We start from the raw sequence: 15,382 nt of genomic DNA, 5'->3' as shown, positions 1-15,382 counted from the left end.
AGCTGTTACATGTATTATCCCACTCGCTGTACACAGCTTGCCTCCTGTCTGCCCTTCCTCCTCACCTATTGTGGATTTCAAAGTAATTTACCTGTCCTCAGAGTCCTAGCACAAAGTTGAAAGAGACGATTCAAATTAGCAGAAAAGACCAAAAGGCATTGTTCCCAGAGAGCATAATAAAAGTCAACTCAAACACGTTTCACTGTATAAAAGAACATACAGTTTTAAGAATACACTGGACTCTTAGACATCTTCTGGGCAGTGCAAAACACTTGCACGCTAGTACACGGCCACTTCCAGGGGAACATTACTGTACAGATGAGGAAAACAGACACTACCGTTTCCCTGGAGGTCGCAGAGTGAAAAGCGTGTAGCAGAGCCAGGATGAGAACGCAGAAAGCCTGCCTCCAGGGCCAGCACTCACACCACTTGGCCACAGCGTCTCCCCTGTGGCAGCTCATTTATCAACCACAAATAATTTCCCCATTACTTTCCTAAACAAGAGCAGCGCATCTCAGAGCCAAAGACAAGCCTCTGTCCATTTTAAGAAAAAGAACACGCACAATGCAGCAAGTGTTATACAATCAATGGAACGCAGACCAGCAATGGCAAAATAATCGGGGGTGCATTCTTTCCCACCATTCTCAGTGATGTATTGTCTAGACCCCTGGCTCAGGTTCATGGCGTTACTAACCCAGCTTGAATGCTGCCCAGTCTGTCCAAATCCTGACAGTTTAGGAAACTCCATCCTTAGCATGGCACCATGACAGGCAGAGTGGATCCCACCCTATGCCAACCAGTTTATAAACACAATGCCCTTACAGGTGTTTTTTAGCCCACAACTACAAGAGCTACACCTACAGCCACAGGTGTTCATACACGAGTCTAGAATCTGGCAGGGTTTAACTTAGTCCCAGTCAAGCCAAAGCTCAGTCATCTGCGAAATGGAACTGAGTTCACATTTTTCCCCACTGAGCTACCATTTCATAGGTTGATTATTTCAAGCATGAGCATCAGTTATTTAAATATCACAAATAGCTGTGAAATATAAAAACGCTTTTTATAGTAACAAAAACAGACACGAAAATCGGAACCCGTTTCTCATCTCAATTTAAAGGATATTTTCATTGAGGACTAGTTCCACCTTTTTATTTTTTATAAAAGATAAAGAAGACTAACACAGAGTTTTTTCCATAAGAGGCAAACTTTAACCATTAAGGGCAAGATAGAAAGCATTTTAGGCTTTAGGAGACCATAGATCCCTGGTACAAACTACTCAATTCTGCCATTGTGACACAAAGCAGCCACAGACAACATGTAAATGAATGGACATGGCAGTGTCCCAATAAAACTTTATTTACAAAAACAGACAGTGGGCCAAATTTAATCACAGGCCACAGTTTGCCAAATCTTAATCTAGAAAATGCTTTCTTTTCTTCCCTTCCTATGTTCTCTTCAGCTCACTTCAATGGATCATTAAGAAAATGATGATATGTTCAATTGCAAACGATGATTTAAGAGCAAAAGTTTTAAAACACGTCATCATGGTACAGAAACCCTTGTCCTGAACTAACCAGTGCACAGAGAAGGTCGACGGCCTCCAACACAAGTTCCTGGTGTCCAATTCGTGTGACACCCAGCAACTCAAGATCCTGATGGGAAATCTGCAGCAGCTGCTCTCCATTTATCTTCTCCCGTTCAAACTTGTGGACATACTGCTGCAGGCAATCATCTAACCCTACCAAAAAAGCAAAAAAGGCCATTATTGTAATTTTGTTCCTTTATTCCCAAAACTGCCCACATTTCAGTCAACCTAAGAAATCACCAATTATGTTTCACTATTTGACTGTCTGCATAACACGTATCCCACCTTATGGACACCATTCAAGTGTGTCCTCATCTTCTAATTTCATACAGATTTTAAATGTGCAGCTTAAAATTTCCAAATGGATTTGGCAGTTTTGTGAGTTACATTCCCATTCCCTTTTAGCTAAATGAATGAACACCAAACCCCTGTGGACTTGAAATGTTAATTTTCTGTACTAGACATATATGACTGTTTGCTAAGCAACTTTTCCCTTGGGAAACCATCCCTCTCCCAGCCCATGTGATGCCAGTGGGCCTACTGTCAAGATGCTTTGCCACAGTGGTTGCCCCAGTATTTCATCTACCAGACAGTATTAGGTAGTTGACCATGTGACTCAAGCAGAACCAATTAAAATCTTCTTGATATTTGATATATGGACACAGGAAGACAGAGGCTCTTCCTTTCCAAATGGAAGTCACAAGGACACAACCTTGGCAATGCTGGCAGTCATTTTTCTGATCAGTTTTCTGGATATAAATCCATTTGAGAGAGAAAAAAAAAAAGCCCCAGTAATGTCCTCTATATCTGTCCCTTGCACCTGAAAAACTTCTAATGTACACAAAATCTAAAGAGAAGGTACCAGCAGCAGTACACAAAAAGACAAATTAAATGGGTTAGCTTGTGGGATTTTTCCAGGCCACATACTACTGCCAACAGTGTTGCATTCTGGTGTTCTTACACAATTATTAAAATTGGAAAGCCATAAACAACTTAGGAATCTGTATTTCTATACAGGGAACTCTCTAGTCAACATGTTTTAATGGTTTTGCTGGAATAAAATTTTATCTGAATTAATTGAACTATTGATGTCTAATAATAAAAGCCATCATAGACGTCATCAAAATGGCGGCATGAGGTGAGCCTCAGTAAAGCTCCCCAGGAATTTATAACTAATCGAACAACAATAACTCTAATAAGGAATCCCTGCACAGCAGACAGGCAAGACGAAGAGGCCCACTACTAAATTCACCTAAAGGAGGGAGAATCGTGGGAGCCGGAGAGGATGGAAGGAAAAAGTGCAAAGACGGAGCCGCGCGGGAACAGGACACAGATCAAGCTCAGTGCTCCAAGCTCACTACATCCCGGAACTACCGCAGCTGCGGGAGAGGGAAGGACTCGGACTGCTAGGGCTCCGCTTACGGCCCACAGGGCTGAGGGGGCAGCATACAAAACCGCTGAACCCAACTCTCGCTCACGGCAGACCTCGGAGCAAAGACTGAGGGAAGAGGGCTGAAATCGGTGGTTTAAGCCCTCACTGCCGAGCGGAGAACGGAAGCCTTAGGCACGGAGACTAGCCGCCCTCTCCCAACACTCCCAGAGCTCGACCCGCCCCCACCTGCCCGGTGCTAGAAGCGGAACAGTAAACTGTCAGATCAAAGAACAGAATATTTGCTGTTCTGAGAACTGTGGACCGCAGACACCGATTCGCAGCACAAATAGTTCCGGCAAAGGGGAGGGAGCTGTGGAAGCGGGACCAGCTGTGGTGGTGGTCGCAGCCATTGCTCTGGGCCACCTCTCACAACTCACCCCGCCCCTGGCCCCACCTATCTGGGCGGATTCCTGCAGGAGTAAACAGAACTGCTGAAACATACGGGCTCTGAATCGGGTGCAGAAAGAGCTTTGGAACTTCAAAAGCTCTCCGGATACCTACACGGACACTGCGCCCTGTGACCCAGGCAAACTATTAACAGGGGAGAAGCCCGTCTCCCAGGGAATCCCCCCATTGTGTAAGAAGCTGGAATACTGCAGAGAAAACATAGCACTACTGTGTGAGAGAGAAAAAAAAAAAGGCTGCAGTCGGAGAGAAAATAAAACATTCTACCAACAAGTATTGGAAAACAAAAGAAAGACCTCTTCCTATCAACCTGTTGCAGAAGCCACTCCTGTAGATGTCTAGAAAGAGAAATAATAAATCAGTAATTGCCATGAATAACCAAGGCAACAAGACAGCTCAGAAAGAAAGTTAAAAGTCTCCAGAAAAGGAACTTAAAGCTATGGAAATATGTGACTTAAATGACAGAGAATTCAAGATTGCAGTTCTGAAAAAACTCAACGAAATGCAAGAAAACACAGAAAGTCAGTTTAATGAACTCGAAACACAATCAAAGAACAACATGAGCATTTTACGAAAGAGATTGAAATTTTAAAAAAGAACCAAATAGAATTTCTGGGGATTAAGAACTCAATAGAAGAAATTAAGAATGAAATAGCCAGCTTAGGTAGTAGAGTTGACCAGATGGAGGAAAGAATCAGTGACATCGAAGATAGAAACCTGGAAATTACACAGATGGAAGAAGAAAAAGACTTGAGATTTAAAAGAAATGAAAGAACTCTACAAGAACTTTCTGACTCCATCAGAAAGAGCAATATAAGACTCATGGGCACACCAGAAGGAGAAGAAAGAGAGGAGGGAACAGAGAATATATTCAACCAAAGTGTTGATGAGAACTTGCCAAACTTCTGGACAGAACTGGATCCTCGAATCCAAGAAGCAAATAGAACACCTAATTACCTCAATCCCAACAGGCCTTCTCCAAGGCACATTGTATTGAAGCTGTCTAAAATCAACGACAAAGAAAGAATCCTCAAGGCAGCCAGGGAAAAGAAGACGGTAACCTACAAAGAAAAGCCCATTAGATTAGCATCAGATTTTTCAGCTGAAACTCTACAAGCCAGGAGGGAGTGGAACCAAATATTCAAACTATAGAAAGGGAGAAATTATAAGCCAAGAATAACATATCCAGGAAAGATATGCTTTAGATATGAAGAAGGAATAAAGACCTTTCCAGACATACAGAAGCTGAGGGAATTTTCTAATACACGACCTGCACTACAAGAAATACTAAAGGAGCCTATTCGACCACCATCAATAGGGACATTTTGTGACAACCAAAACAAAAAAAGAGGGAGAGTAAAGACCTGAACCGGAATATGGGAGTGGAGAAAGTAAGCATGCTGAAGAAAATGGAATACTCTAAATATCAAACTTTTTTTACATAAACTTAAGGGTAACCACTCAAAAAACATCCAGAACTGAAATATATACTGTAATAAAAGAAGAAACAGAGGAAAACATCATAGAATACCACCACACAGAAATAACAGACAACAACAAAAAGGCAAAGAAACAATGGAGACACAGCCTTACCAGAAAACTAAAGATAAAATGACAGGAAGTCCTCACGTATCAATAATCACTCTAAATGTAAATGGACTGAACTCACCGATAAAAAGGCACAGAGTAGCAGATTGGATCAAAAAACTAAACCCAACCATATGCTGTCTCCAAGAGACACATCTCAGCTACAAGGACAAGCATAGACTCAAAGAGAAAGGGTGGAAATTGACACTCCAAGCAAATGGTACCCAGAGAAAATCAGGTGTAGCCATAATGATATCAGATGAAACAGACTTCATGGTGAAAAAGATAACAAGAGACAAAGATGGATATTTCATAATGGTAAAGGGGACTATACAACAAAAAGACATGACAGTCATCAATATTTATGCCCCCAATCAGGGAGTACTGAAATATTCCAAGCAACTACTAACAGAACTAAAGGGAGAAATTGACCAAAACACAATTATACTAGGGGACTTAAACATATCATTGACAGCTATGGATAGATCATCCAAACAGAAAATAAATAACGAAATAGCAGCCGTAAATGACACATGAGATGAAATGGACATCATTGACATATATAGAGCACTTCATCCTAAAACATTCTGGAACATTCTCAAGGATAGACCATATATTGGGACATAAAATCAGCCTCAGCAAATTTAAGAAGACTGAAATCATACCAAGCATATTCTCTGATCACAAGGCTTTGAAATTGGACATCAACTGCAAAAAGAAAGCAGGAACAAACACAAATACATGGAGATTAAACAACATACTTTTAAAGAACGACAGGGTCGAAGAAGAAATTAGAGGAGAGATCAAAAGATACATAGAAACAAATGACAATGAAAATACATCCTACCAAAATTTTTGGAATGCAGTGAAAGCAGTTTTAAGAGGGAAATTTACATAATTACAGGCCTATCTCAAGAAACAAGAAAAATCCCCCCAAAAATAACCTCATGTTACACCTTAAAGAACTAGAAAAAGAAGAACAAGGTCAGCAGAAGGAAGGAAATAACAAAAATCAGAGCAGAACTAAATGAAATAGAGAACAAAAAGACAATAGAAAAAAAATTAATGTGACAAAGAGCTGGTTCTTTGAACAGATTAACAAAATTGACAAACCCTTGGCTAGACTCACTAAGATAAAAAGAGAGAAGACACTAATTAACAAAATCAGAAATGAAAAAGGTGAAGTTATCAAGCACACCACAGAAATACAAAGGATCATCCAAGAATACTATGAAAGACTATATGGCACCAAATTCAATAACCTAGAAGAAATAGACAAGTTCTTCGAAACATATAGCCTTCCCAGGCTGAACCATGAAGAACTGAAAAATCTAAACAGACTGATCACCAGTAACGAAATTGAATCAGTCATCCAAAACCTTCCCAAAAGCAAAAGTCCACGACCAGATGGCTTCACTAGTGAATTCTACCAAACCTTCAAAGAGGATCTAATACCAATCCTGCTCAAACTCTTCCAAAAAATTGAAGAGACAGTACTCCCTAACTCATTTTATGAGGCCAATATTACCCTGATACCAAAACCTGGTAAGGACAACACAAAAACAGAACACTACAAACCAGTATCTCTGATGAATACAGGTGCAAAAATCCTAAACAAAATTCTAGCAAATCGAATACAACAATGCATTAAAAAGATTATTAATCACGACCAAGTGGGGTTCATTCCTGGGGCACAAGGATGGTTCACATCTGCAAAGCCATCAATGTGATACATCACATAAACAAAATAAAGGACAAAAATCATATGATTATATCAATTGATGCAGAAAAAGCATTGGACAAGATACAACATCCATTTATGATTAAAACACTTAATAAAATCGGTATAGAAGGAAAATATCTCAACATAATAAAGGACATACACGACAAGCCCTCAGCTAATCTCATAATTAATGATGAAAAGCTGAAGCCCTTTGCTCTACATTCAGGAACACGACAGAGCTGTCCCCTATCACCTTTGCTTTTCAACATAGTGTTGGAAGTCCTTGCCAGAACAATCAGGCAAGAGAAAGAAATAAAAGGCATCCAAATTGGAATGAAGAAGTTAAATTGTCACTCTTTGCAGATGACATGATGCTATATATAGAAAACCCTAAAGACTCCACCAAAAAGCTATTAGAAACAATCAATGAATACAGGAAAGTTGCTGGCTACAAAATCAACATACAAAAGTCCATTGTATTCCTATATACTAACAATGAAATCTCAGAAAAAGAAACACAAAAAAACAATTCCTTGTGCAATTGCAGCAAAAAGAATAAAATACCTAGGAATAAACTTAACCAACGATGTGAAGGACCTATATGCTGAAAACTACAAGATACTTTTGAAAGAAATTGAAGAAGACAAAGAAATGGAAAGACATTCCGTGCTCATGGATTGGAAGAATCAACATAGTTAAATTGGCCATATTACCCAAAGCAATATACAGATTTAATGCAATCCCCATCAAAATCCCAATGGCATTTTTTGAAGAAATAGAACAAAAAGTCATCAGAATTGTTTAGAACCACAAAAGACCCGAATAGCCAAAGCTATCTCAAGAAAAAAGAACAACACTGGAGGTATCACACTCCCTGACGTTAGCTTGTACTACAGGGCTACAATAATCAAAACAGCATGGTATTGGCAGAAAAACAGACACATAGACCAATGGAATAGAATTGAGAACCCAGAAATAAAACCACATAAATATGGACAGATTATTTTTGACAAAGAAGCTAAAAATATACAATGGAGGAAAGACAGCCTCTTCAATAAATGGTGCTGGGAGAATTGGATTGCCACGTGCAAAAGAATGAAACTGGACTGCTATCTGTCACCATGTACCAAATTAATTCAAAATGGATCACTCAAGCATAAGACCTGAAACAATAAACTGCATAGAAGAAAACATAGGTACTAAACTTATGGACCTTGGCTTCAAAGAGCATTTTATGAATTTGACTCCAAAGGTAATGGAAGTAAAAACTAAAATAAACAAATGGGACTATATGAAACTTAAACGCTTCTGCACAGCAAAAGTAACCATTGACAAACTAAACAGGCAACCAACTGAATGGGAGAAGATTTTTGCAAACAGTGCCTCCGATAAGGGGTTAATATCCAAAATATACAAGGAACTCATGAAACTCAACAACAAAAAAACAAACAACCCAATTGAAAAATGGGCAGAGGACCTGAACAGACATTTCTCCAAAGAGGACATAGAAATGGCAAATAGACATATGAAAAAATGTCAACATCACTAATCATCAGAGAAATGCAAATAAAAACCACAATGAGATATCACCTCACCCCAGTTAAAATGTCTGTCATCAACAAGACAAATAGTAACAAGTGTTGGAGAGGCTGTGGAGAAAAAGGAACCCTCATACACTGTTGGTGGGAATGTAGATTGGTGCAGCCGTTATGGAAGGCAATGTGGATGTTCCTCAAAAAATTACGAATAGAATTACCATATGACCCAGCAATCGCTCTCCTGAGTATCTACCCAAAAAATCTGAAAACATTTATCCATAAAGACACGTGTGCTGCAATGTTCATTGCAGCTTTGTTTACAGTGGCCAAGACATGGAAACAACCAAAATGTCCGTCGATAGATGAATGGATAAGAAAGTTGTGGTATATATACACAATGGAATACTTTTCGGTGGTAAGAAAAGATGATATAGGAACATTTGTGACAACATGGATGGATCTTGAGAGTATAATGCTAAGCGAAATAAGTCAGACAGAAAAAGCAGAGAACCCTATGATTTCACTGATATGTGGTATATAAACCAAAAACAACAAAAGAACAAAACAAACAAATGAGAAACAAGAACTCATAGACACAGACAATAGTTTAGTGGTTACCAGAGGATAAGGGGGGTGGGGGTGGGAGATGAGGTTAAGGGGGATCAAATATATGGTGATGGAAGGAGAACTGATTCTGGGTGGTGAACACGCAATGGTATTTATAGATGATGTAACATAGAATTGTACACCTGAAATCTATGTAATTTTACTAACAATTGTCACCCCAATAAATTAAAAAAAGAATGCCAGGAAACTCACCAAAAAAAAGCCATCATAGTGCTTTAAACAACTAGATTTATATGAATCAATCCCAACACAAAGGATAAAAACATAATTTAACTAGAACAACGTATGTAGAAGGCATGCTGTAGTATCTTCCCCGCCTCAAACACACACACACACACACACACACACACACTCCATTTACCCCGCTGCTATGTAGATACCCTCTGGACTAGGAAAAGTAGACACAAGTCTAGCACTTACTTCTGGCAATACTGAAGTCCATGGATCTTAAAATCTGATGCTAGGCTAAACGACATCTCTGTCCCACAAACCTTCCCCATTTGCCTCCTGGTAAGATATAGGAAGAGGAGCAATTTCCTGATAACCATTTGGGGCTATTAAATATCGGAAGAGGAGGTAAGAAATAATTGTATGGTAACCAGATGAGTTGGAACCAACTCATGTTCCCTGAAGTCACATCTGTCTAGCAGAGGGGCCCTGTCAGACACTCAGCACGTGAGGTTGGGGACATTGATATAAACCCAGCTCCACTTTGATGGCCTTGAGCCACAAGTGAATTCTATGGCACAGGAGTCAGGCAGGCACTGGAGGCCACACAAGTCACCAAGTATTGACAGCGATGCCCCATGTGGACTGCAGAAGCTGGGTCTCAGCACCCGGAGCCAACCAGGGCGTCTGCAGAAGGCCAGTAGCCATCTGCACAGGTAACAGTGACAATGGCCAAGAGCCAAGGAGAGCCTCCTAACAACTCTATTCCTACTTCATAGATGACTGAATTAGGGCTACATAACCTGTCCACATTCACAGAGCTTGCAAAATGCTAAGAGAAGGATTTTTATAGCCGTTTTCTTCAGCTTGATAAGGAAGAAAAGAGATCGAATCCAAATCAAGGTCTGACACAAGCCCTGCTCTTTTGCATCCCAGCTGGCAAACACAGGATTATAAAAATGCCTCTCCAAGTATCTCCCCAAACAAGCAGTAAGGTCTAATTATAAAAGTTATTAAAACAGAATCATGGAATCTTAGAGGTATTTAGAAGGTACTTCAGATCTCACTGAGTCCAAAAAAATGGGCAAGTACGGACAAAAGACTAATTACTATGAATTTTGCCCTGCAACACTTAGGCAGTTCTGAGCCAGATCACAACAATACCCTACACTCTCCCCGCCCTCAGGATGTTGTCTTCCCTTGCCTACTTTTAACCCTTGTTACTGGGGCTGAATTGTGTCTCCCCAAGATTCAAATGTTGAAGTCCTAACCCCCAGTAGCTCAGAACATGACTTCTGGAAGTAGCATCTTTAGAGAGAAGATTAAGTTAAAATGAGGTCCCATGGGTGGACCCAAATCCAATATGGCTGGTGTCCTTATAAGAAGAGGAGACACACAGAGAGGGAAGACCATGTGAAGACACAGGGAGAAGATGGCCATCACAAGCCAAGGAGAGAGGCCTCAGAAGAAACCAACCCTGTCGACACTGTGATCTTGGACATCTGATTTCCAGAACTGCAAGAAAATACATTTCTGTTGTTTCAGCCACCCAGTCTGTGGGACTTGGTTATGGCACACCCTAGCAAACCAACATAAACCTAATAACATTTTATTTCATATTCATCCACATGTGATAAACTCTTTCCTAAACAAAATAAACAAGGCCCAATGACCAACTGAACTGAAATTCATGTTCCCTATGCCAAGCAAGTTCATTGCTCAAAATACAAACATAAAACTAAGAGACCCATATTAGCTTTCATGTGCTATTAGTCCATTAAAATTAAAGTGAAGAAACCATGCACAGTGGATGTTCATTAAACTTCATCCCTTTATAATAAGTAGAAATAAAGATGAGGCCAGATTTCTCTTTTAACTAACTGAGGAAAGTTTCACCAAAAAAGCAGGATTTCAGAAGTAGCTTTACAGCATTAAGGAATTATTTTAGACAGAAAAAGGTTGAGATGGGAGGTCTGGTGAGGATTCTAGATAGAATGAAGGGTGAAAATTATCAGAGTTTGAAAACTGAAGAATACAGAACATTTCCCCGAAAAAGAGGCCAGAATCTCCTTGAGGATTCTGAGAGAATATAAATGATCTAACCTCAAATAATCAAAAGATCTCTGAGATGTAGAAGAATTATCAAGCAGAAATATCCTGGTGCTACCTAACTAAAAACAGAATCCAGAGTGGCTTTTTAAAGACTTTCCCCTTGAGGGACACATATATTGAGTATGCTAAGTTTTAAATAGTATTGCTCCCAGTTTTATTATTCCAATACATTATGGTCCATTGTTCAGTTATCCTATTGTTTAGAATACAATTAAAAATTTATAAACAGCTAAATCAAACTATTATGCAGTCCCACAAAGGAGGGGGGAAAAATGCCAATTTCAAGAAAGCCAGTTTTAGAATTTGCAATAAACCAAACACTTTTAACTATTTGTCAAATGTGCCTACTTGCCTGTTCTTTGCTTCAAGGGTAACTTACAGAAAGTCTAGCAGGACCAAGAGAAAAACAAAATGAAATCAAATGAGATTTAACACATTCCATTTACACAAATTAAGTTCAACAAATAATTCAATGTGAAAAGAATTGTGGAGGAAAAGGAGAGGGGGCTCCCACAGAATGGGAGGCAGAGTAACAGAGGGCACAGACTCCCTCCACTGTCACCAAATCAGGCCGTAAATAATCCTAAACTTTCAAAGAAATCCCAAATGCAAAAAAAGATAAAAAGAAATCTTTTATGGTTGTAAAAAATACTGTTTTATGATTTATATCAGAAAGTGGCCGGGCAGTGGCTAAGAGCCTGAGTTCCAATCCCAGTCTTAATTTTTACTAACTGCGTACCTACGTAGGGCAAGTCACTCATGTGTGGCCTCATTTGTAAAACAGAGATAATATTACCTACTACAAAGATCTGTAATAAAAATTAAGTAATACTTATAAATGTTAATATTCATAATATTTATAAAGCTTAGAATACTATGAAGCACATAATGCTCTATATATTTTGTGAAATTTAAAAAAATATAATTGATTCAGGTCCTCAATTTCCTAAGTGTTCAGAATAAAAGCTGCTATAGACACAGAAACTCCCCCGAACGCTTAGGTAGCCCCCTCTGGAACAGAGTAAATTGGAGATAAAACAAAATCTCAACCACCCATGGTATTACCTTCCCCAGAAAGTGTTCCCAGATTTGGTAACTTGCCATAATCATTGATTCCACGCAAAAATGTTGTAGGATTAAAAAAAAAAAAAATGTTGTAGGATTTATATCAGGATATAAGCTCCATGAAGGTAAAGACTTCTTTTTGTTTATTGCTTATCTCCCAGCATCTTGAACATTGCTGCTGCACAATATTTGTGAAACAAACGAATGCATAAAAAGGTCAAAGAACTTCACATAAATGTTTTCAAGGTCCATTAAAGCCTTCTTAACACCCGGTCACTTAAATGTCATTCCCGTGCTCCAATCTCTGCTAGTTTCCCACTGCACTTGGGATAATATCCACAGCCAGCAAAGTCCAGTCTGGTTTGTCTGGCTCCTGCCTGCCTCTCTAACCTCGTCTCATGCCACATTCTCCTTCAACCACCATACTGGATACTGGTTATATCTAGTGTTTTGAGACCTCAAGCTCTTTTCCACTTCAAGTCCTGATGGCACAATGTTCCTTCTACCTAGAAAGTTCTCACCTCCTCGATTCTCAGTCTCAGCTCAAATATCACATCGCAGGGAGGCCCTGGCTGATCCCAGCATGTAAAGGAACCCCATAACCTCTGCCCTCCCTGTATGTCCCGTTGGCTCCCTTCACAGGACTCAGCAAATGTGTGAGTATTTATTCATGATCCTGTATGTGCCTCTCTCTTTCTCTAATACATAGGACTGCGACCGTGCCTATCTTGATTATTCATCATTACACTTTGTGCATTACATGGCACAGAGGAGGCACTCAAATACAAGTTGGATGAGAGAGAAAAAAAAGAAGGAAAACCCAGCTGAGGTTGAAGACTATAGTTTAGAAGCTATAAATCGATGAGGTTGTATGATTCCCCCCCCCCAACCCGTCAGAATTCTTCCTAGTGAAGCTGTCCAACTCTCACCTTCTCCCTTTCTTTCATTAACCCCGTGACAAGAACTGTGGACATTCGCAATGGGAAATTAGGAAGGAAGGTCCCAGCCCTCGCAGCTGCAGTGTACGCAGTGTCAGGGGAAAAGTCATTTACATTCCTCAACACAAAATTCCCACAAGGTTGACATAATCATATCTTGATAGGCCATCAGCTCTCATTTCTGGAGTGATTAAAGTGAAGCTTTTCCCTTATTTTCCAGAAAGCCCAGGCTTTACTACACTCTAGGGGCCAACACATGCCCAATGTCCTATGCTACTTGAGTGACATTACCCTCACAAGTTCTCTCCTCTCATAAAGTCACCTTTATATCGTGCAGGAGGAAGAAGAGCATAGGGGCCTATGGCTCGAATTCTTTCCAGCTATATGACCTCGAGCAGGTGACTTCACCTGTTCACTAAAGTGTGAAATGTGGGGGCTGGGAAGTTAATCCCATAGTCCCACCAGTGCAACATTTCTATGATTCTGCAATCTCAGGGTACTACCTTCTTCCCATCTTCAAATTAATAAGACACCACAGTCACCCAAAGCCCTGTAAACAGAAAGGTCAAGGGCTCGAATATGAAAGCCAGCTTCCATCAACAGGACAGGTAATTGGCACTAGATATGTATAGTCACTGACATGTAAAAAATAGGACTTCTGAGGTTATACATTATAAGATCATAGAGGCCCAGGATTAGAGCAGAATTTTAAAGATCATACTTTTGCTTTTTGTAATCATACTTAACAGAAAAACAGGTCTTCTGCTGACTCAGCAGAGACTGACTCAGCACGCAGAGCCATTGGAAGAGCAGATGAGGAGATGTCCAGAGAGCTTTCTGAGCCACTCAAAAGAAAAGAAAAAAAGTTTTACATGCAGAAACATTCCCATTGACATACAGTACAAAGTATAGACTTTCTAAGTACACTAAAGAAAGTCAAAGGCCTGAATGAATGACAAAGTCTAAGCTGCCAACATCCTCGCCTGAGTGCTATCATGGTACCGGAGCAAATTCAGGTGAAAAACCACCAATAGTTCTTCATTGGGTGAAAAAAACATGAGAGTTTTGGTCTTAGACCTGCAAAATTGATGGCTTCAAATACATTCTAACATCTTTAATGCGAAAATCAATAGGATTGGTAGAGTGTACAAAATATTATGGATAAGAAAAAATCACTTATATGTGGAATATAAAACTGAAAGCAACAACCAAATAAGATAAACAAACAAGCAAAAGCTCATAGACACAGACAACAGTTTAGTGGTTACCAGAGGGTAAGGAGAAAGCGGGAGTGGGAGATGAGGGTAAATGGGGTCACATGTGGTGATGGGAGGAGAACTGACTCTGGGTGGTGAACACAATGCAATATATAGATGACATGTTATAGAATTGTACACTTGAATCCTATATAATTTTACGAACCAATGTCACCCCAATAAATTTAATAAAAATTTTTAGAAAAGAAAGAAATCAAGTTTTCTGTGATATAAACTTAAGAATAAACTAGAATATAAGCTAGGGGAAAACAAAAATATAAAATGACACATATAATAACAGCAAATGGTTAAATGTTACTTACTACATAGCAGGCACCTGTCCAAAACTGAATATAAACGCCTTAATCTTCCTAATGTCTCCAGGAACATGTACTATAAGGTCCCACACTGGAGATGAAGAGCTGAGGTACAGAGAGGAGACGTGACTGGCCCAAGGCCACACAGACCAGGGCTCACACCCAAGGGGACTGGCGCCGGCGTCTCCGCTCTTCACCACCAGATACTGCCTCTCCATCCTCCATTGCAGAATGTTCACAGATGTCCCTTTAACTCATCTAAGGAAAGTACAGTTTTATATAACAGGAAATTACACAAGTCATTAAGCTGACTTAGTTAACGGCCTATGGTTGCCCTCAGAAATTTTAATGGCCATGTAAACACCAATGGCTCTCCCACCCAGATGGGTCAAATGAGAAAATTAAGCACTGGAGACACAACTCCTACACTCAGGTCGTATATTATCAACAAGCCGTCTGCAGGAGTTGGTGGCCCACGTTTCTTAGTAACACTCTTAAGTATAGGTGAGATGGATTCTTTCTTTTTTTTCCCCCCAAGAAATCTGAATAGAATTCTTCTCTAACTCTTTCACTTTTAAATGTGCCTCTAGAAACTGGTCCTTTGGGCCAGTGGAGACCATATAGGGTAG

General features: G+C 39.8%; 1 protein-coding gene across 3 annotated transcripts in view; it reads right to left on the bottom strand.

The window, feature by feature from the left end:
* CNKSR3 (CNKSR family member 3) overlaps positions 1-15,382 on the bottom strand; it is an 86,339-nt gene that overhangs the window by 33,005 nt on the left and 37,952 nt on the right. For 2 of the 3 annotated variants that reach the window (XM_081045272.1, XM_081045274.1), the window contains exon 2: positions 1,575-1,738. The exons of the other annotated variant lie outside the window; for it this stretch is intronic. In XM_081045272.1, the coding sequence (XP_080901398.1) occupies positions 1,575-1,738 (164 nt within the window). The remainder of the gene's footprint in view (positions 1-1,574; positions 1,739-15,382) is intronic. 3 annotated transcript variants of the gene reach the window in all.

This window comes from Rhinolophus hipposideros (assembly GCF_964194185.1).
Source record: "Rhinolophus hipposideros genome assembly, chromosome: 3".
In the NCBI taxonomy this organism is placed as follows: domain Eukaryota; kingdom Metazoa; phylum Chordata; class Mammalia; order Chiroptera; family Rhinolophidae; genus Rhinolophus; species Rhinolophus hipposideros.
This window is presented reverse-complemented; position numbering and strand designations above follow the sequence as displayed.